The sequence below is a fragment of the Rhea pennata genome, chromosome 19 (genome assembly GCF_028389875.1).
Source record: "Rhea pennata isolate bPtePen1 chromosome 19, bPtePen1.pri, whole genome shotgun sequence".
Taxonomy (NCBI): Eukaryota; Metazoa; Chordata; class Aves; order Rheiformes; family Rheidae; genus Rhea; species Rhea pennata.
Genome location: NC_084681.1, coordinates 1543022 through 1564456, shown reverse-complemented (window position 1 = coordinate 1564456; position 21435 = coordinate 1543022). Strand labels below are relative to the sequence as shown.

At 64.0% G+C, this 21435-nt stretch overlaps 3 protein-coding genes across 7 annotated transcripts in view; all 3 read left to right on the top strand.

Moving 5' to 3' along the window:
* The window catches only part of RPL38 (ribosomal protein L38), a 90703-nt gene extending 89421 nt beyond the window's left edge, over positions 1–1282 (top strand). For all 3 annotated transcript variants that reach the window (XM_062591738.1, XM_062591737.1, XM_062591735.1), the window contains exons 4-5: positions 456–578; positions 1203–1282. In XM_062591738.1, coding sequence (XP_062447722.1) covers positions 456–578; positions 1203–1228 — 149 coding nt within the window. In that variant the 3' untranslated portion in view covers positions 1229–1282. The remainder of the gene's footprint in view (positions 1–455; positions 579–1202) is intronic.
* A 2754-nt stretch (positions 1283–4036) lies between these two features.
* TTYH2 (tweety family member 2) lies at positions 4037–11920 on the top strand. Of its 2 annotated transcripts, XM_062591656.1 has the most exons (14): positions 4037–4165; positions 5473–5645; positions 6532–6643; positions 7285–7505; positions 7584–7679; positions 7788–7860; positions 8041–8110; positions 8218–8273; positions 8359–8451; positions 8598–8690; positions 8765–8907; positions 9007–9192; positions 9269–9347; positions 11364–11920. In XM_062591656.1, the coding sequence occupies exons 1-14, from the start codon at positions 4037–4039 to the stop codon at positions 11442–11444; spliced, it is 1605 nt and encodes a 534-aa protein (XP_062447640.1). In that variant the 3' UTR covers positions 11445–11920. The 2 variants fall into 2 exon arrangements, with proteins under 2 accessions (XP_062447640.1, XP_062447641.1); XM_062591657.1 differs by lacking the exons at positions 4037–4165; positions 5473–5645; positions 6532–6643 and having other exon boundaries at positions 7160–7496.
* Positions 11921–12435: 515 nt separating this feature from the next.
* DNAI2 (dynein axonemal intermediate chain 2) lies at positions 12436–20239 on the top strand. 2 transcript variants are annotated; one of them, XM_062591723.1, is made up of 13 exons: positions 12436–12618; positions 12789–12950; positions 13046–13167; positions 13795–13937; positions 14585–14698; positions 16303–16442; positions 16723–16845; positions 17790–18013; positions 18303–18438; positions 18863–19009; positions 19282–19509; positions 19849–19953; positions 20161–20239. In XM_062591723.1, exons 1-13 carry the CDS (start codon positions 12436–12438, stop codon positions 20167–20169), a joined length of 1836 nt encoding a protein of 611 aa, XP_062447707.1. In that variant the 3' UTR covers positions 20170–20239. The 2 variants fall into 2 exon arrangements, with proteins under 2 accessions (XP_062447707.1, XP_062447708.1); XM_062591724.1 differs by lacking the exon at positions 20161–20239 and having other exon boundaries at positions 19282–19493; positions 19821–19974.
* The last annotated feature ends 1196 nt before the right edge of the window (positions 20240–21435 follow it).

Below are 21435 nucleotides of genomic sequence, written 5' to 3'. Positions count from 1 at the left end.
TGTTACTTGTTTGCAAAAGATTATAATGGCAAATTCAAGCTCAGTGTGAGTGGTCATACTCCATTGAAAATGTGATGTGATAAACTGATGCTGGTTGTTGTAAATTTTGGCTGTGAAGAAGAAAAGGTCTCAAAAATACAGCTTTTTGCTTTGAGAAACCTGCGTAATGTCTGTGCAAGACACAGCTGAATCCTGTGGCGTTTGCTATGGTTGTTAGTCACAGCAGGAGTTTCCATGGTGTGGAAATAAAAATCTTTGTTTGAATTTTCTTTAGTGTAAGTGGGTTAGGTAGGGCTGTAATCTTCCTCTCCCTCTCAGGTGAGAGGAGGAAGGATTTGGGTGATGTGCAGCGGTCACCCTTTCGCAGAGAGGACTACTGTCTGGATATAGCTGGAGTGGTCTTGGGAGTGTGTGGGGTTGCTGCTGTCCTTCTCACCTGCTTCTTAATCTTGCAGCTGTCAAGATCAAGAAGAACAAGGACAATGTGAAATTCAAGGTGCGCTGCAGCAGGTACCTGTACACCCTGGTCATCACTGACAAGGAGAAGGCTGAGAAGCTGAAGCAGTCCCTTCCCCCAGGTATGCACTGCTGTGTGGGGTGTCTCAGGGGAGGTTTCTCAGGGGTCAGTCAGAAGGGACCTTACTGTGAACCATTCCTGTGTTTGGTGCGTCCAAGGCAGAGGCTGACATCCCAGCAGCTGTGCCCTGTTGAGGGTGGGAGGTAGTCTGAACTGAGGTGGACACCTGGAGAGCCTCCTCCCCATGAGGAGGTCAGTGCCTGAGTGCTGGGGCTGATACAGAGCTGCTGCTGTCCAGCAGCCTGGCCCCAGTGTGCATCATCTGCCTGTTCTGGATCACCTGCTCACTCAGGCCACCTTGATTTGCTGTTTTTGCTGGTCTTTGTGCTTGAAACGGATGCTACAGTCTGTTGTTTGCACAAGAAAATGTTGGGTTTGCCCCTCTAATTTTCTAATGCCAATATAATCAGCGCTCACGGGAAACTGTAAGGCTCTGATTGCCCATTCCACAGCTGTAGCTTGTCCAGGCAGGCAGGGAGAGCTGCTGCAGGCCTTTTGCAGACCTGGTAATGAGCCTCAGCAGCCTGTCTCCAGGACAAGTGCAGATGTCCATCTCCCAGCCAGATGGGCAGGGGTAATGACTTACTGGTTTGGAACATCCTGCTCATCTCTCTCTCTTCTCCAGGTTTGGCAGTGAAGGAGCTGAAATGAACCATTCACACCTAATATCTCCATGTTTATTACAATAAACTGAATTGTTCTCAAGTGTCGATCTGTCTTTTCTGAACAGCATTTCGGTGAAACTATTTGTGTTCCTCTGACTGCAGTAGATGGGCTGTTTTCTACCATGCATGGCTGGACCAGCTGAGAGCAGCTCCCTGGAGTCCTGGCTTGTAGTTCTGGCAGTTCAGGAGCCTGTTCTGGTCTGCGTCCCAGTGAAGAGCACCTCTGGGACCGAGACAGCCCCTTTGTGTGTTATAAGTGAAAGTTCTTGTCCACTGCCAAATGGTCTGATTTCACATACCTGCAGCATGTAACATGTTTGGTCTCCTCAGCGCAGCCCGCTGGCAGCTCTTAGGCAAGCCTGCATATCGGGGCAGAAGACTGCTTAGCTGTGGGTTTTGCTAACGTGAATGCTGGGAGAGCCTCCCAGCAGGGCTGTGGAAGACCCTAAGGTTCTTAGGCTGACGAAAAGGGGAAGGAGGTCTGTTTGCCTGGCCACTGTGCCTGGGAATGTTCCTCGGCAGCTTAGTTCTGCAGAAGGAGCCGCAGCGCGTCCTTGCGCGAGGAGCGCTGAGACGCGCTGGTGTGCACGCAGCCCTGCTGCTGGTGCAGGAGGAGGCGTTTGAGGACAACCCGGCAGGCCCCGGTTCATGCCTGGGACTGTGGAAGTGGGGGGGTGCCAGTGTCTGCTGGCTGGCTGGATTGTCTTGGCTTGAAGGTTATCATCTGACGTGCAGCACCTGGAGCCCCTGGAGCTGGGGTGTGTTTCCCTGTGAAGAGGATCATTCCTCTGGCTTGCAGTGGTCTCAGAGCTGCAGTTCTTTCCTCATACTTGTTCCTTTTAAAGCAGATCCAAGGAGGAAGGTACAAGAATCGCTTGAATTTGCAGCAGCTTCAAGGGGCTGGTGTGCTTGCCCTGGGTGGTGGGAGGGCCGTGTCTGGGTGGGCTGAGGGCGGCGCGTGGGCATCGTGCCACTTGAGCCCCAGGCCCTTTGCTACTGCCCAGGTTGACTCATTGCAGGGGGAGCGCTGATGCCACCCAGCAGAGCAAGCGGGGTGCCGGACCTCTTCACGCCCCAAATGCGGGAGCACTGAGGCTGCACGGCTCTGCTCCCTCGAGCCTCGGCTCTAGCTGAGCTCCGACCGTTGCTGACGCTTGCCAGCCCGGCTTGGTGTCTTGCTCAGCCTGGCAGCAGTTAGAGCTGGCGGCACCTTGTGTTTGGAGCATCTCAGGGAGATGGGTGCCAAGGAGCTCTCAGGTTCGTGCTGGGGGCTAGAAGATGCAGTGGGCTGTGGAATTGGCTCTGCAGCCTACTTTGCCCGTGTGCATCCCCCTTGGCAGTCGGGAAGGTGTCCGGAAGCCGCTGCTCGGGACCCACCCTTGTCTGAATGTCTGTGATGGTGTTAGCGGGGCTTTGAGAGAGAGGTGTTGGTGCGCGGTCAGCTCCAGAGCAGGGGGAGAGGTGGAACCGAGCAGTTCCCGCTGCCAAAGTGGGACAGGGATGCTGAGAATGCCCCACTTCGTAGCACCGGCTGCTCTGCGTGCTGGGGGTCTGGCAGGCTCCGAGGCCGGGCGCTCCCTGCACTCGTGTTGTGGGGCAGCCTTTACAGCAGAGAAGGAAAGAGTCTTGGTTTCCTCTGCTGGAAGACTTTTTGCAGCAGAAAAGTTGCTGCATACATAAAGTCTTTTTTTTCCCTCTCCCCTCCTGTTCCTGATTTAGGTCCAACTTGCCGTATCCGCTGTTGGAGTAATGGGTATTAATAGCGCCTGCTTGAATGGAGAGCTCTGAGGTGTAAACTTCGTGACAGCGGACAGTATTTTGCCAAGGATTTGTGGTGACGGTACGAAGCGGAGGAAGGGTAGACGAGTTCATCAGCGGAACCCCTGCAGGATGGTGCACAGGCGTTAGCGCCTCTCCGGCACCGTCCCGGCGCGAGCGGCCTCGGCAGCAGTGCCGGGACGGGGCACCCGGGTGCGGAGAAGGGCGCGACGGCCGCCCGGGAAGGGGGGGGCAGCCCCAGGCAGTCGCCCCAGTGAGGGATGTGGTGCCCCTATAGCAAGGAGCAGGGTGCAATGACCCGTACCGGGCGGGGGGGTTGCAATGTCCCTACAGCAGGTGGTGAAGGGGTGTGATTCCCCTATAGCGGGGGGTAATGGGGTGTTGTTCCCATATAGCGGTGTGGGGGGGTGCTCCGACAGTGGGGTGCGATGCCCTATACCGGGGAGATGGTGGGAGTGCAAATCCCCTAGGGCAAAGTGCAACGACCGCAGGGCGGGAAGATGACGGGGGTGCAACGCCCTATAGCAGGGCACAGCGACCCCAGAGCGAGGGAGGGTGATGGCGGCGCAGTGCCCCATAGCAGAGCGCGATCACCCTATAGCTGCCCGCAGAGCCCCTGGAGCGGCGTGCGCTTCCCCTATGGGGAGGGGGCGCCGCAAGACCCCCCGCCCCTGCCGGGAAGGCGTGCGGCGGGGCCTGACTGGGGGCGGGGAAGGGGGGGGCACCGTGGGGGCGTGGTCCGGCCTTGGTGGGGCGGGGCCACCTCCCCGAGGGGCGGGGCCTGACCCTGGCGGGGCGGGGGCATCTCCTTATGGGGGCGTGGTCCGGCCTTGGTGGGGCGGAGCCACCTCCGCACGGGGCGTGGTGTGGCCCTGGCGGGGCGGGGCCATCTCCCCGCGGGGCGGGGCCAGGCCCTGGCGGGGCGGGGCCGCCTCCCCGGGGCGGAGCCGCTCCCGGCCGTGGCGGCGCGGCGCGGCCCCGCCACCCCCGGCCCCGCCGCCGCCGCCGCCGCGCCATGCCGGCCGCCCGCGCCGACTACCTGGCGCCCTGGTGGGCGGCCTGGCTGCACGGGCTGCCGCACCGCGGCCTGCGCCTCCAGCCCGTGCCCGCCGCCTTCCGCCCGCGGGACCCCGACTACCAGCAGGTACGGACAAACCCACCCCCCCCCCGCCTCGGCTGAGACCCGCGGGCCGTGCCCAGGGCACCGGGACCCCCGGCCCTGCGGGGGGGGGGTGGTCTCAGCCTCACGGGCAGCCCCGGGGACGTCGGGCGGGGGGGGCTGAGGCCTGGCGCATTCATTGCTGAAGTGACCCGCGCCCCCGGCGCCTCCCGCTGACGGCGTCCCGGGCCCCCGCTAACCGGGAGCGGCGCCGCGGAGGGCGCGGAGCCCCGCTGCCGCCCGCGCCCCGCTGCCGCCCGGCGCGCCCGGCTCGGCCCCCCCGGATGAGAGCCCCGCTCTGGGCGCCCGGCGCAAGCTCGCACCCCGCGGGGGGATGCAGCAGGCGGGAGTGGCCGCTCCGGGCCAGAAATCCCCCCCCGGCAGCCGCAGAGAAACCGCGGGTCCGGTTGCTCTTTCCCCCGTGCTGCGCGCCCCCCGAGTGTGCAGGGGCTGGGGGGGGATCGGCCCCTCGTCCTCCCGGCCCCACCTCGCCGGGCGGCTCGCGGCGCACGTGCCGCGGCTGCCGCGACGCCACCGTGAGCTGCAAGCCCTGCCCCGGGCGGCGGGGCCGCCCCCGGCTCCCACGGGCGCTTGCCCCTCTCCCGCGCCCCGGTGCGACGCCACGGCGGCTGCTTTTGCACGGCGCTGCCGTCCGGGCCGCCCGCTCCGCTCCCTCCCTCCCGCCCGCACAAAGCTCCCTTCTTCCCCGCTGAACGGAGCGGCCGCGCTGCCGCCGGCGCGTTCCGGCACGGGGACGGCGGGAGCCGCTCGGCCTCCGTTTCCCGTGGGTCCCACGGGATGGAAACCAGCCCGGCAAGAGTTGTAGGGTGCAACGGGGCTGTAGAGGAGGAGGAGGAAAGGGAGCAGGGCAGGGGCTGGAGGAAGCAGTGCTGGGAGCTCGTCACCTCGGGAGGAGAGCACGAGCCGCGCTCCCCGCAGCGTCGCCCCAGCTGCGGCTCCAGCCCCGAGGTCTTGCCGCTTCGACAGCTGCCGGTGGCGGAAAAATAACGCGCTTGCTTCGGGCTCTGCGTGCCCAGCGGGGCAGCCGGGCTCGGCCGTGCCCTGCGCCACGGCCGCTTCCTCTTTGCTCGCCTCGTGGAAAGCCCCGGGGTGGCGGAAGCAGCCGTGCCCCGCTGGCCGGAGGGGCTTTCGGAGCGGCGCTGGGGCGGCTTTGCAGGAGGCGGCGAGCTCCAGCCCCTGGCTGCTTCCCGGGGCCCCCGAGGGTCTGCCGGGACCGGGGCGCTCGGGGCTGGGCAGGGTCAGTGCTGACTGTGCCCTCTCTCCCCTCCTAGTCGCTGCTTTTCCTGGGCTTGGTGGCTGCCGTCTGCCTCGGCCTCAACCTCCTCTTCCTCACCGTCTACCTGATCTGCCTGTGTTGCCGCAAGCGGGATGCGGAGCCGGGGAGCAAGCGGCGCAACTCCTGCTGCGTCACCTGGACGGCCGTCGCCGCCGGGCTCATCTGCTGGTGAGCAGCCCGCCGCCGCCGCGGCTTGCTCCGGGCGCCCCGAGAGCAGCCGCCTGCCCGTGCCGGTGCACGCCCGCCCCGCTAATCCCGGCGGGAGCGGGAGCCGCGGATGCTAATCCCGGGCCGGAGCAGATGGCGGGCGGCAGCGCGGCGCAGCTGGCGCCCGCGGCGTTTGGGCGAGGGGCCGTTCCCCCGCCGCGGTTTCCCGACAGCGTCTCCCCTTAGCGGCCCGGGGCCGAGGCGAGCCCCCCGCTGCGCCCCGGGGCCGGCCGGGCCGCGGCGCCTTTCCGCTGCGCTGCTGCAACCCGCTCGCCAGACAAAGAGCCTGTTTGTGGCCGGGCGGGGAGCGCGGTGTCTGGCGCTGCAAACGCTGGACGGAGCCGGCAAACGGCACTGACGAGCTCGGCGTGCCCGTCCCGTGACTGCCCTCCCCAAATCCCGGGCAGGCGGCGCGCGGAGGCCCGCGTGCACGCTGCTCACCCCCCCCCCCCCCCAAAATGCTCTGCTTGGTGGGAGCGCGGCGGTGTGGGTCCGGGAGCCGCCGTGGGGATGCGCCGTGCCCGTGGCTTTTGCTGGCTCCTCGCACCCGGCGCCCTGGGTTGGCTGGTGGCGGTGCCGGCGCTGGTGCACCGAGGGGTCGCGTTGGGAGCCCGGGCTGCCTCCCCTCCGGGGATTAACTGAGGAGCAGGTTTAAACGGGAAGGGCGTTTCTTTCAGCAGATTCCCCTAATCTGCTTTCCCGGCACTTGGCAGGGCTGGCTTAAAATCCCCCCGGTGGGCGTCTGCCCCGGCCCGGGGCCCTGCCGCGTCCCCGGGTGCCCCGGCGGTGGACTTGGGGGGAGCCTCGCTCCCTCCCCGCTAATCCGGGGCTCCCCCTCTGCGCGCAGCGTGGCCGTCGGCGCCGGCTTCTACGGGAACAGCGAGACCAACGACGGCGTGTACCAGCTGCTCTACGCCCTGGACAACGCCAACCGTACCCTGGCCGGCATCGACTCCCTGGTAGGGAACGGGGCTTTCTCCCGGGCTGCAGCCGCCCCGGGCCGGGCCGGAGGCTTGAGCCTGCAAAGCAGGCGTCTCCCGGGGGAGGAGACCCTGGAAGCGAGTGCCTGCGCCGAACCGGGCTCCGGGTGCACCGGCACGGGCTGTTCCCCCGCTGGCCCCGGGCTCGGCCCCGGGCAGCCGCGTGGTGCTGCAGGGTGACGTCAGCCCCGCAGAAAGGGGCCTTTGTGCCGAGGAAAGCGGCAGCGAGTCCCGCCGGGGCCGGGATCGGGCTGGGCGCCGGCGGGTCGGGCCGCGGTGCCGTTCGGCAGCGAGCGCATGGGGCTCGGCGCCCCACGGCTCCGGAGCCCTTTGCGGTCCCCAGGGCACCGCGTCCAGCTCTGCAGGGCGAGCAAAGCCCGGTTACCCACGCCCGGGGCCGTCTCCGCTGCGGCCCCGGGCCGGACCAGGCGTTTCATGCCGATGGCATCCGCCGCTCCCGCTTTTGGGGCAGCCGGGCCCGAGCAGGCGGGGGGACGCCCGGTGCCACGCGGGGCGTTGCGATGCCGCAGCCGAGGAGCCGGACGCCTGGGCGCTTGTCCGGCCCCTGCCCTCGGCAGGGAAGCTCCAAGCCCGGCTCACCGTCCTGCTCCGTCCCCCAGGTCGCCGGCACCACGCTGCAGATGGGAACGGGCCTGGAGCAGCACCTGGCGCGGCTGGAAGAGCTCTTGGCCGCGCGGAGCGACTACGTGCAGAGCCTCAAGTTCGTGCGGCAGCTGGCCGGCAACGTGGCGCTGGAGCTGGCGGGGCTGCCCGCGCGGCGGGAGCTCAGCGCCGACCTGACCGCACTCGCCGGGCGCGTGGGCTACGCGGAGTACTACCGGTGAGCGGGGACGGGGCGCGCCGGGGAGCCGGGGCGGGGGCCGCGCCAGCCTCACGGGCGCCCTTCCTCTGCACCCAGGTGGCTGGCCTATCTGCTCTTCTTCATCCTCGTCCTCGCCGTCTGTCTCCTGGCCTGCCTGGGGCTGGCCAAGCGCTCCCGGTGCCTCCTCGCCACGTGAGTGCGCCGCGGCCGGGCCGGGCGCCGGCGATGCTGGGGAGAGCGGCGGGGTGCCCTCGCCCCGTTTCTGCACCCGGCCCGTGCATCGCGCCCCTCTCCCCGCAGGATGCTCTGCTGCACGCTCGTGACGCTCGTGCTCAGCTGGGCCTCCATGGCCGTGGACACGGCGGCAGCGGTGGTGAGCACCGGGGCCCGCGGCGCGGCGTGGGGGTTGCGGGCAGGGGGGCAAGCGGGACGGCGGCGCTGCCGAGCACATCTGGAGACGCCCGCGCACATCTGGGCACACGCCAGTGCCCGCAGCTGCTGCCGGGCGTCGCGGCGCCCGCCCGCCCGCCGATGCCCCGTCTCGTCCCCGCAGGGCACCAGCGACTTCTGCGTGGCCCCGGACAAGTTCGTGGCGAACCTGACGGAGAGCGACATCAGCGCGGGTCAGGGCCGGCGGCGGGTGCTCGGGGCGCGGAGCCGGGCGGCCCGCCGGCGCGGGGGCTGCGCGGGGGGCTCAGCTCCTCGCCGACGCCTCCGCTTTGCGTTGCAGAGGTGCTTCGTTACTACCTGTACTGCGACCAGAGCTGGAGCAACCCCTTCCAGCAGGTAGGGCCGGAGCCGGCGCGGGGCGCGGGGGGCCGGCTTGGCGCCAGCGGGACACCCCGTGACGGCTCCCTCGCTCCCCTCGCAGGCACTGACCGTCTTCCAGCGCTCGCTCACCACCATGCAGATCCAGATCCAGGGCCTGCTGCAGTTCGCGCTGCCCCTCTTCCCAACGGCCGAGGTTCGGGGAGCAGGGGCTGTCCCCCCCCGCTCCTAGCGCCCCTCTGCTCCCCGTCCTGCCCTGGCGCGAGCTGGAAGGCTCGAGGGTATGGGGCCACCCCAGCGTGGGTCGTAGCCCCCCCGCTTCATGCCCCCTCTTTCCTGCAGAAAGACCTGCTGGGGGTCCAGCAGCTCCTCAACGCCTCGGAGAGCAGCCTGCACCAGCTCACCGCCCTGCTCGACTGCCGGGGCTTGCACAAGGTGAGCGGCGGCCGGGGCGCGCGGGGTGCCCGGCCACCCCACCCCGCTGAGCCCTGCGCCGTCTCCCGCTGCAGGACTACCTGGACGCCCTCATCGGCATCTGCTACGACGGGCTCGAGGGCTTGCTCTACCTCAGCCTCTTCTCCCTGCTGGTGGCCGCCTCCTTCTCCACCATCATCTGCGCCACGCCGCGCGCCTGGACGCGCTCGGCTCGCCGGTGGGTCCGGCGCGGCGGGGGCTGGCGGCGGCGGCCGCCGCGCTCGGGGCGGGCAGGCGGGCGGGGGGACGAACGCCCGCGCCTCGCTGCTTCCCGCAGGGACCGGGACTACGACGACATGGACGAGGAAGACCCCTTCAACCCGCAGGCGCGCCGCATCGCCGCCCACAACCCGGCCCGCGGGCAGCTCCGCAGCTTCTGCAGCTACAGCAGCAGCCTGGGCAGCCAGAGCAGCCTGCAGCCGCCCGCCCAGACCGTCTCCAACGCCCCCGTCTCCGAGTACATGTAAGGCCGCCCCGTTCCTCGGCTCGCGCTCCCCGCGCCGCGCTGGCCCCGGGGCTCACGGGCTCTGCCGCCGCAGGAACCAAGCCGCGCTCTTCGGCGGAAACCCGCGCTACGAGAACGTGCCCCTCATCGGACGAGGCTCTCCTCCCCCTACGGTACAGTGGACAGCCGAAGCCAAGTCCTTCTTGTGACGGCCCCGCGGGGACGGGATGGGGCGAGGGGGCATCTCAGCGGGGCGGCGGGGGGACGCGAGCTCGCGCGGCGGCGGTGGCGGCTCCGGGGCGGGCAGCCCCCCGCTGCCCCTCTTGCCCTGCCTCCAGCGAGGTGGGTTGGAGAGATGCGCTAGCGGATTTGCTCGCCGACCTGCTGTGGCTTCGGGGGACGGTTACCAACCACGTGCTTGGCAGAGACCAAAACAGTCTCTTTGCTTCAGTTGCTCTTTTCTGACTGCTTTATTTTCTTATTCATTCCAAGACCCTTTCTGCAGTAACCCACACGCACTTACGTTTCCCTGCTGTTTGCTCAGCCCACTCCGTCTGTTAACGCATGCTTTATTTATTTATCCTTTCTTTCCTTTCCTTTTCTTTTTTCTTTTTTTTTTCCTTTTGCATCAATTTTTTGGAGCTAAGTTGCCCATCAAGAGTAAGTTCAGCCGCTTTGTTTTCGCTCTTTGTGCTGAGGCAGTAGTTTGGCTCCCGTGCTCGCTTCCCTCCTCCTGGCTCTCCTTTGCGCCTCCCCTGCCCGGTCCCCGCGGGGGGTTTTGCTGCGGCGGGAGCGGGGAGATGCTGGAGGCCAGGCGAGAAAAGGGGCCGGGAGGCACAGGGCTGCGTTTCGCCCCCATGCAATGCAGCAGAAATGAGAGGAGGGTTTTGACTCGCAGCTCCGCTGTGCCGGGAATCCGGCCGGCAGTGGCGGTCGTGGCTGATCAGCGAGAGAGCTGGGAAGGGGGTTGATGGAAACGATCCTTGACCCCGCTGGGATCCGGCGGTGCGGGAAACGGGCCGCGGCTCCATCCCCCTCTGCCTTCTCCACGCGGTTTCTTCGCTCCCTCCCTTTCCGACAGCGTTTAATCTGCTCCGATGCCTACGTCCGAAGCATTAGCTCCTCTCCCTGCCCCGGCGGGCATCGGAGCCGCTCCGGCTGCTATGGCAATGCCGTGTGTGTCCCCGTCCCCCCCATCCGTGCTCCCCCCGGTTGGCAGAGGCTCCCATGCTCTGTCTCCCTGGGAAATTTTTTTGCAATCAGGTGAAAACCTGGAGCCGCACCAGCACAGGGGGCTTTAATCCGATTGCAGAGACCTCGCAGCTGGCAAGCCTGTCCCCGCGGCCAGGGCGGGGGCTAACGTGGGGGATTAATTTGAGTGCTTCTCCCCGCCCTGAATGGTCTAATTTATCCAGGATTCAGATCCCTGAGGAAGGACTTGTGTGGTCCAAAATAACAAACTCAGAATAATCTTCTTTAATGCTTGGCCAGGGTTGCCCCCCCTTTCCCACCACCCAGCAAAATGCTGAAGAAATTTAATTCTGAACCCTTGTTGGTGTGGGGGGGGGAGGGGGACAGAGATTTTGTGCCAGGCTCTTTCTCCATGTCTCCCTTGGCTGCTCCGGCAAGGGGAGGCCGGGAAGCACCGGAGCGGCCCAGCCCGTGAAGCAAGCAGGCTTCAGGGAGCCGCAGAGGAGGTCTGCACGTTGCAGATGAGAGAGTGGAGGGAAAAACCCCAGGTTGGGAGCAGCAAGGGTGCCGTCGCGGCTTGATCCACACCGGTGCTCCGAGCATCGCTGGTGCCCGTGGCACAGCCGGAGCAGAGCACGAGCCCTCGGCTCTCCTCCGGTTGTGAGCTCCGCAGAGATCGGGAACATCGAGGACGAGCGTTGGGCTTCCCCCATTTGGGCCGAATTTGCCGCCAGGTCCTAGGGCCAGGTCCCGAAGGGCCGAGAACAGACCTGAGCGGGACGGGGCAAGGCAGAGCCTGGGGCGCTGAGCCAAGGCGTCGCGCTCCGCGGCTCTTTGCACCCCCAGGCGCAGGAGAGGGTGCAGAGACCCCGTCTGCGCACAGCGCCCAGCTCCTCCGGGCCGGGAGAGCTCGGATTAATGGGGTTGGGGGGGTGAACGCAAACGGGAATCAGCCCGGATCGCTCCGGGGCGCTGATCCCCGCCTGCTCTCCCCGCAGTACTCCCCGAGCATGCGAGCCGCCTACCTCTCCGTCGCCGATGAGCGCCTGCGGCACCGCGGCACCGACTTCCCGGCCTAGGGCGCTCGGCGTTTCTCTCGACGGGAACCAAAGACAGCGGGAAAACGGGCGGCAGCAGGTCTCCCGGCGGGAAGAGCGGGGGCCGGAGCCGACGGGAGCGGCGGCGCGCCGGCTGCTCCCCCACGTCCTCCTCTCCCCGGGCACCTCCTGCCCGCTCGAGTCTTCCTCTCCTCTCCGGAGCGCGCCCGGGCCGGGTGCCCCCCTCCCGCCCCGGGGCGGCGGCGACGCCGGGACGCTCGGCGTGTCCGTCCCGCGCGCCGTCCGCCCGTGTTAGGCGTGAGCAGCCGTTGGAAACCTCCTGGAGAGTCGATCTGGGGTTTTTGTTTGTTTGTTTGTTTGCTTTTAATGTTTTAATGGTACTGGTAGAAGAGCTGTTTTCAAACGCATGTGAACTAACCTCGTTAGGCCGCGGCGGGGTCCGGCCTGATCCCCGCGTGCCTCAGCGGAGGCGGCAATAAACTCCTGGACTAAACTTAGCTCCTTGCTGCTTTCTCCGAGCCGGCCGGCATCCTCGGCCTCTCCGTCTGGGACCGTTCCGCCCCTCCGAGCGTGTCCGGCGCTGCGGGGCCGTGGCACAGACACCCCTGTCCCACCCCTCCCGTGGGGGCGAAGCCACATCTGCTGTCACCGGCCTGGCTTTGTCCCCACCGCCCTCCCCAACATGGCGGCGGGCAGCGGCCATCACGTGTGTTCTGCTCCCCCACACGCGCGGCTCACGCCCTCCCCAACATGGCGCCGGGCAGCGGCCGTCACGTGACCCCCGCCCCGGCGTTGCTAGGCAGCGGCGGACGCGGCGCTGAGAGCAGCGCCCAGAAAGGCCGCGCTTGGGGGAGGGGAGGAGGGCCCGGACGCCTGGGCCCCGGCGGAGGAGGGGGAGGGGCAGGCCGCCCCCGGCTCCTCAGCGGGGACAGAATCGGGCAAAACCCCCCAAAAGGCGGCGGCGGCGGCGGCAGCGGGGCGGTCCTGCTCGGGGCTCGCCTGCGGAGCCGCCATGGAGATCGTCTACGTGTACACCAAGAAGCGCAGCGACTTCGGCCGGCCCTGCAACTTCTCCGACCGGCCGGCCGAGGTCACCGCGGACATCCCGCCCGACCCCGGCGCGGCCGACGGCTTCGTGGCCAGGAACCCCGTGGACGCCCACGTGCAGCACGCCAGCGACATGTCAGAGCACGAGGTAACGCCGGCCCCGGCGGGACGGCTGAGCCGCGCCGCCGGCCGGGGAGCTGCGGTTCCCCCGGCCGGAGCCGGCGGCGCGGGAAAACCCGGCTGCGCTCGTCGCGTCGGTGCAGGGCCAGCCGTCCAGCTTGGCGTGTCGCTCCCGCTTCCTCCGCCGCCGTCCTCCAGGTGAACACGGAGAGGGTCGAGGTGGAGACCCGCGGCGTGAACCACACGGAGGGTGGCTGGCCCAAAGATGTCAACCCGCACGAGATGGAGCAAACCATCCGTTTCCGGAAGAAAGTGGAGAAGGATGAAAACTACATCAACACCATCACGCACCTTGGCACCGTAAGGCCGTGTCCGTCGCCCCGCCGGTCCCGGCGCTCCCTCGCCCAGGCAGCTCCCAGTGTCCTAGCACGGGCTCTGACAGTGTTTTCCTGCAGCTGATGGAGCACTGCATCAAGCAGAACAACGCCATCAACATCTACGAGGAGTACTTTGGAGAGGAGGAGATGGCCGAGGTGGAAGATGAGCCCCCCTCTGCCAAAACCATCAACGTCATCAGGTAACAGGAGCTGCTGGCCTGGGGCACCATGCTCAGCGATCTCTGCAGGTCCACGGTGGGCTGCTGTGCCAGCTGAGACCTTTGGAGACAAAGGAGGTAGAAAAACCTGGTGGCTTTAGGATAGTGCTGGGTCAGTTTATGAGTGGAGAGACCTGCCACCACCCTGGCCTTGCAAGAGCTGGGCTCAGCAACTCCATCAGCAGCTCACCTCCCTGCCCTCCGCCCTGGCCAGGCACTTTGCTGTTAGGTGCCCCAGGCCGAGAAGAGATGCAACTTTGAGTATCTTCTAGCAGCAGCTTAGGCAAGATCTCGTGTATGTGTGTTTGTGTGTGTGTGTGTGTGTCTCAAAGATTATTTTCAAATGTCAGAGGCTGTTAGGTCATTTCTAAAAGTCAGATCCAATAACATAATTGGATTCTTAGAAGCATATAACTGGAAAGACTTTATTAAATCACTGACTGTTCTCCCCCCACCCAGCCCACCAGAGAATCGCTTCCTGCAATCAATACTCAGGGGCTGTGGCTTGTTTTAATTGCGATTCCCAGTTTCCTTTGGGAGACACTCAGCCCAGGGCATGACAAAGCTGTTAGCAAGCTAATGTCTGTTTGATATTCTGCTGTGAAAAAGGGATCCAAACATAACCAAAAGGACAGCGACACACCTCTCCTGGCACCCCGATGGATGCAAGAAACTGGCAGTAGCTTATTCGAGTCTGGAGTTCCAGAAAAACATGAAGGACATGAGCTTTAACTCATACATCTGGGATCTTGGTAAGGGGAAGGGAAAGTTCACCAGCCAGTAATGCTGCCGCTGCAAAAGCACTTTGTGCCGTCAGAGCATCTCACGGATGTAGCGAAGCCTCACAAACCTCAGAGCGGGTGAACGGAGGTTTAATTTCATCTTTGGCCCACAGATCAATGTAGAGAAGGGGGGAAATGGGATCTGAAAGCTGGCCAACAGATGGAAAATAACCACTAAATTCCCACCACACTACTTCATGAGCTAGAGTACCTGCAGCTGGGTCAGGCTCCTCTTATGTGGTTCTTACGTTTATGTGGTTCACTTGCCCTTGATTAACAAAGGGAGAGACAGCAAAGCCCATGTTGAGAATTGCCCTGTTTTACCAAATAATGTCTCAGACCTGTTGCTTTTTGGAGTGAAGAATACAAAGAAGAGGGTTGGGGTACGGGGTCTTGTCCCTGGGCTGACAGGCGAGGAGAGGTCAGCTCTCATTCCCCGTGGCACGGCCAGCGCGCCGGCTGTACCTCGTCCAGCGCCGCACGGCATGGCAGCGAGCCAGGCTGGGAGGGAGGGGTTACAATCGCCGTGCGGTACTGAAAGGCTGGTTTGGGGGTGGGTGTTGCTTTGCTTTGGGGCTGCCTTCTCACTTTGCTCTTTATTCATCCCTTCTTGGTAGAAAACTCCAACAAGCCAGAGCTGGTTCTCAAGCCATCATCCCCTCTCGTGAGCCTGGAATACAACCCCAAAGACTCGCACATCCTGGCAGGCGGATGCTACAATGGGCAGATCGGTAAGGAAGATGGATTAGGTATAAAGCCGTATTAACGAAGGACTGGCTTTGTTTAATTCGGTGAGAGCCTTGTTCCAGCACTGTTATGCTCAGAATCGACATAATGTCATCAGTGCTGCAGCCGGCAATCCCCTGAGTGTGGCTTGAAGCCTCAGGGTGTGGCGTGCTGAGGAAATGCATGTGCTCACCTGCACAGGTAACAGGAGGGGAGGACACCATGCCTGGGAGCCCAGGCATGCGCTGCACTCAGCAGGGATTTACCTGGGCAGCTCTTGAGGGGCTGCATACGGGAGGAGGCTGTCAGGACTGGCACACGTTGCCCGGGGCTGTGGGCACATGTACACGTGTGTCTGAAGAACAGCACGGGACTCCCATGTCCTCAGCTCCACTCCTCCCTGGAAGCACGCTGGGCCTGTACTGCTGCCCAGTGCTCCGCGGGCAGTCGTGAGGTCAGGCCAGCTGGAGCCGCAGCAAGAGCGCGGCAGAGATCACTGGGTCGGTAGCTGAGCAGCACGCATTTTATGCTCCCATGGCGCCGTATCTTGATGTGGCAAAAGCTCAGAAGAGTTGCCGTAATTTCATTTACTGAGTTGTTTTTATACTGCTGTTACACATGCTTAGAAAAGGGCCCCTCTTTGCCAGATTCATTTATTTAGTCAGCCACACAAGCCCTTTGATTTAATTGCACTCATTTTGATGTTTTCCTTGCCATTTGCAGCAGCAATCATATCTGACAGGGCATGCATTACAGGGCTGTTACTGCACGCTCCGGAGGTGATGGAGGAGAGTGGATTTCACCTCGTCCTTCACAGTGTTCCCCAGGCGTGTGGCACAGGCCCAGCGGAGCAGACTCCGTCACGTTCAGTTGCCTAATTAGAAGTGAGCAAGAGGGAGTGCGTGCGGCTCGGTGCCATCGCGGCCCAGCTGCCTAACCTTTGCTGCACCAAGGACGGTCTTGCGCCGCGGCCTGCCCTCTGCTGTGTGTCAGTGCAAAGATAGGGAAAGATGTTTACTGCTGTTCGCACGGGACCTGCCTGTGTTAGGCAGGGTCCTCAGGACACGCAGGAGGAGGCTGCAGACGGGGTCAGGTCACACACGCGCTGGTTTTTAGGAGCTGCTGTTTGGAGTTGACAGGGGCTGGGTGCTTAGACCATGTCTGGTGCTGCTGGAACCCCTTGTGCAGCGCAGGGGCACACGGTAGGATTAATTGCCTCTGGGGGCTGTAGGACATCTACCACAGAGAGATCACCTCTGAAGACCTGCTGTGATTGTTTGAGATGTTACCGCTGCCTAGCCTGGCACCGGCAGCAGACATTGACTCGTCAGCGACCAGTTCTCTCCAGCATCCAGCTGTGCTAGTGCAAGCTGTTTCCTCTCAGACTGGGCACCCCTTGAGGGATCATAGCAGCAGGATCCCAACCAGCAGGGAGCCTGCGTAGTTATTCTGGGGCTGGGAAATGTACTGTGAACACTGCGATGAGATTTGTGCCCTATTCTGGCTTCAACAACAGGGCAGCATCTCCTCGGAAATGTCAGGGAGCACCAAGCAAAGGAGCAGGGCAAGGGAGCTGGTGCAAATCTTGACAGCTTCTTTTCCTTCCCAGCTTACTGGGACACAAGGAAGGGGGGGCTGCCCGTGGAGGTGTCCACCGTGGAGTTCAGCCACAGGGACCCTGTGTACGGAACGATCTGGCTGCAGTCCAAAACCGGCACCGAGTGTTTCTCAGCCTCCACTGATGGGCAGGTACAGGGCAGGAGCAGGGAAGGATGCCAGCCACTCCTGCGGGGCTCGTGGCTGAGAGGTGCTGACAGCCCAGAAGAGCTTTCTGTGCCTGTGTGACCAGCCGCTGGTTCCCGGGGCTGCCATGCCATGCCAGCACGGGAACCTGTCCTCCAGGCAGGCGATTTGGGCTGGCATAGGGAAGCCCTGCCTGGCTGCAGGGCACTCAGCTCCCCCAGCGCCCACGACCGCACCAAGGTCAGCCCCTGACTGCAGCGTTGCTCCTGATGCTTGTCCCTTGCAGGTCCTGTGGTGGGATATCCGCAAGCTCTCTGAGCCCACCGAGACGCTGGTCTTGGACATCACCCGGAAAGGGCTCCTGGAGAATGCTCTGGGTGCCATCTCGCTAGAGTTTGAGCCGACCATGGTGAGCCTTCCCTCCTCTGCCCTGGCCTGGCATTGGGGTCACCCTGCCTACACACCCCTGATCTCAAGGGACAGAGGGAGCGTGGCAGGGTATCTGCTGTGCCACGGGTGGCAGTGTCACCCGGCCCCAGGCACTTCATGCTCCCCTCCCCAGAGCCCCACTAACAACCTGGGATTTGGTCCCTCTCTGGAAGAGCTGGAGTGGGACTGGGGGCTCAGTGGTTACTGTAAGTGGGGTGTCTGCAGGAGAGCAGGGGGCTATGAGCCAGCCAGCCTCCCTGGGGCAGTGCTGAGAGCGCAAGTTGTCCAGTGTTGGGGTTCGGCTTTCCCTTTTGTCCCGTGCTGTTCTCCAGAGTGGTTTCTGCTGAGACGGTGCAAATTAGGTGCGAGCTCCGAGGGAGCCTGGCTCTGCCAGCCGGGGCTCAGCGCGCGTCTTCATCTGTGCACGACAGGCAACAGCACGGCCCGGCAGGGCTGATTGCTGGGGGTCAGCAATGGCTGAGGACCCAGCTCGACTGGTGGCTGCACTTGGAGAGGCCTCTGCAAAGTGTATCCTAACCGGGGCAGGAGTGTGAGCCGAACCCAGCTAGGGGCAGTGCCAGGTCACCAGCCGTGATGGGGCTCTGTGGGCCCAGCACGGACGTCTGATGCACCAAGTGATCCTGTGCACACGCCGGGAAGCCCCAGAGCACTGTGCTGCAGGTTGCAGCATGCTCCATCCAGCTTTAGGCATATGGAGTCAATCTGTTCCCAGAACGCAGGGTCTTGCTGGCATCACGGTCCCCAAAGCTCATGCTGGGTACCAGGGCTCTGCTCTCTCCAGACTCTTGCCCTAGCTGGTTCCCTGTATGCTCTGACAGCAAAGCCCTTCACTGCCCAGCTGTCCCCTGTGCTGTGGGGTCCCCTGACCTGCTGACGGCTGCTCTCTGCTGCTCCCACCCTCAGCCCACCAAGTTCATGGTGGGTACAGAGCAGGGCATCATCATCACCTGCAACCGCAAGGCCAAGACACCCCCCGAAAAAATTGCTGGTACCTACAGCGGCCACCATGGACCCATCTATGCACTGGCCAGGAACCCTTTCTACCCCAAATTCTTCCTGACGGTTGGTGACTGGACTGCTCGGATCTGGTCAGAGGAGAGCAAAGAATCATCAATTATGTGGACCAAGTAGGTGTCGTGTGTCTCTGAACCTCTGCAAAAAACTCTGTGCAAAAGTACATTCAAGGTAGATGACCAGCAGAGTCTAGACTGCTCTGGTCAAGGAGTAAAAGCTGGTGGGACAGTCACCAAGCCAGAGAGGTGCCGGTGTAGCCAAGGGCACTGGAACAGGGATGTTCCTAGACCCTCAATCTTGGCTAAAGGCACGTGCTGAAAATTGTGAGTGCCGGCCACAGTGGTGGGGCTGGAGTTGAGCCTGTCCCCACTGCAGCTGGGCTTTTAGCAGATCTGTCGGCAGGTACCACCTCTCCTACCTGACGGACGGGTGCTGGAGCACTGTGAGGCCAGCTGTCTTCTTCACGACCAAGATGGATGGGACGCTGGACATCTGGGACTTCCTCTTCAAGCAGAATGACCCCTCCCTCAGCCTGAAGGTTGGGTCCCACACAGCCCCTTTTCCCTTCACTCCTGTTCCCTTGACGGGGCTGCCCTTGGACCAGCACCCACAGCAGGGGCTTGGCAGACCTGACATGCTGCCTGGCAGAGCAGATGGAGCTAGGGGTGGAATTGGGAGCTGGGGGAACATGTACAGCCCCACCTGGCTTGTGCTGTGCTCTGGATAAGCTCCATCAAATGGCAGGTGTCCTTTCAACTTTGAGTTTTGCCTGGAGCTCAGTATGTCCAAAAATTTGCAGTTTAGAATCGAACCAGTTTTAAACATCCCTCGTAGCCCTTGTTGCTGACAGTTGCGTTGATGTGCCTCTGCAGGTTGCGCTGCCTGGCCCAGCAGCCTCACGTCCCTCTTGTGGGCATCACGTAAGGGCCAAGTGATAGCATTTCCCTGTCCTCCCTCCCCAGATCTGCGACGAGCCCCTCTTCAGCCTGCGTCTGCAGGACAACGGGTGCTTCGTCGGCTGCGGCTCGAAGCTGGGCACCGTCACGCTGCTGGAAATCTCCTCTGGGCTCTGCACTCTGCAGAAGAACGAGAAGACCCTGGCCACGGCTGTAGGTGCCCTTCGGACTGTGAGCTGCTGTGCCTGGCAGAGCAGCTGGACACCACACCGCAGCAAAGCCCTCAACGTGGCCTGCATGCCGTTGGCCCCGCGCACAGCCCCTCCGCCAGCACTGCCCGCGAGCAGGCCCTGCTCTGCTTGCGAAGGGGCTGAGCGGAGGGAGGGTGGGCAATGGGGTGGCCTCCGGGAGCCATCCCCGTGCAGAGCAGAGGCCCCTCGCTCGGCCTCAACACCCCTCAGAGACCTCCCCCCTCTCTGCGCCAGATGTTTGAGCGAGAGACGAAGCGGGAGAAGATCCTGGAGGCCCGGCACCGGGAGATGCGGCTGAAGGAGCGCGCCAAGTCGGCGGGCCGGGACGAGGAGGGGAAGGAGGAGAGGCTGGAGGAGAGCCAACACGAGGTGCTTGAGCAGGTCCGCAAAGAGTTCTTCGAGGTCATCGAAGCGGAGCTGCAAAAGAGGGCGCAGGCAGAGGCCAAGCGCTTGCGTGCCAAGGTACCGACGATGGCAGGGACCAGCCAACCACTGCAGGCTCCAAAATCCCTGGAGCAGGCGGGGAGGCACTCGGGGAGTATCACCCACACTTGCCTGGTGCTGCCGTCCCCAGGTGGGTGGGAGGCCCTGTCCTAGGCCCGGTGGGCTCTCGCTCTGAACCAGCCCAGCTGCAGGGAGAGCCGTAGGGGTGGGAGACAGGGTGGAGGGGGATTCTGAAGTCATTCCTAAGGACAGCGTGAGGTAGCCACTGACACACAGAAAAGCAGCAAAATGGGCAGAAAACTGAGTAGGGAATGGCTGCCATGGGGCAGGGGACATGGCTCGACCTCTGCTTTTCAGGATAAAGACTATACAAGTGATATGGGAGAGGAAGAGGAGGAAGGAGAGAGCAAGCTGCCTGAGTATGAAGAAGAAGAAGAGGATGAGGAGGAGGATGCTACCAAGGTCAGCTAATTCCAGCTTCGTGCCGCTTTCCCCTCCTTGTTCGGGTTTCTGGTCTGTGGCCTGTGGGGCGGGTGCCCACGTGAGGGCTCCCAGCCTGACACGCCAGCCCTTGCCCTGCCCCGAGCCCCTCATCAGGGCTCGGCCCCGTTCCCCTGCGTGGGGCGAGCGGGGGCCCGCAGCGCAGCCCCTGACCTGCTCCCTCCGCAGGAGCCGTAGCGAGGAAGCAGGACCGGTGGATGGTGCAGAAACCTTCGTGTCGGTCACAGATGCTCCCTGGCCCTTTGCCCTCCCAATTTTTTTCCTTTGGGTGAATAAACAGGAGGTTTCCAAGTCACGTTTCCTGTTTGGTCACAACAAGGTTGAGCAGGGGCTGGGAAAGTCGCGTCCTTTCTCTTTCCCTTCTCCCTTCCTCAGCCTGCGTCGAGGTGTGAAGCCAGCTGCCAGCCGTGGCACGGTGCCCCGTGGCAGCAGGGACGATGCGTCCTGTGCCGCGGCCCCAGCTGGTCCTCCCTGGGCTGAGGAGCAGGGCGGCTCGTGACAGCAGCGGGGTCCCGGTGCCGGCAGCCTGGGCTTCTCCCACCCTCTGCTCCCCGACGCGGCACCGTGCCTTTTCCCGGCTGCGCGGGCAGCGCCGAGCGCAGCCCCGCTCGTCGCACGTCCTCGTTTGCGGGAGCAGCAGCCGGTGCCGAGGGCCGGGGTTATCAGCGCTGGGTAAACACAGCCCGGCTGTTATCGCCGAGCCGCCGACCTGCCTGCTTACCCACAGGTCAATTATTAATGAGCTGGCGGTTGGGCTCCCGCGCGGCCCAGCTGGTGCCAGCGGGTGGGGCAGCATCCCGGTGCCAGGCTTCGGGATGAGCCCTCCCGGGAGGGCTCTTCCCACTGCCGGGGGACGGCAGGGACGGCGCGTGCGGTCCCCCAGCCCTGAGCTGTGCACTGCCGCCGTCCCTGCGCCGCCGGCTCCCGGCACATCGTCATCGCTCCGGGCCCAGGGCCGCGTTTTTCCAGCCGTGCCATCCGTGCTGGGCGACGGCCTCGGGACGCGGCACTGCCGTTTGCTTCACCATGGTTGGGTTGATTCCTGACACCTTCTGCCACATTCGGGATGGGTCCAGCACAGGCCCCTGTGCCCGGAGCAGCCACGCTGGCCGGCGAGCAGTGGGTTCCCCACTCCTTTCCCCGGCCGTGCGTGCCAGACCTCGGGGCCTAGCCAAGTGCCAATTAGCACTGTTAAGGGCCATGCAATGCCCAGCGTGGCCCTGCGGGCACCGCAGCTCCATGCCGGGCTCCAGCCCCGCTCGCGGCCCCCCGGCAGATTGTACTGCTGCGCGACCCCATGGAGGACCCTGATGACGTCCTGCGAGCCAACCACTCCCGGGAGAAGTCCTACGTCTTTGACGTGGCCTTCAACTCCACGGCCACCCAGGTGGAGTCCAGGGGCTGGCAGGGCATTAGGTGACATGGGTCTAGGGGTAGCATGTG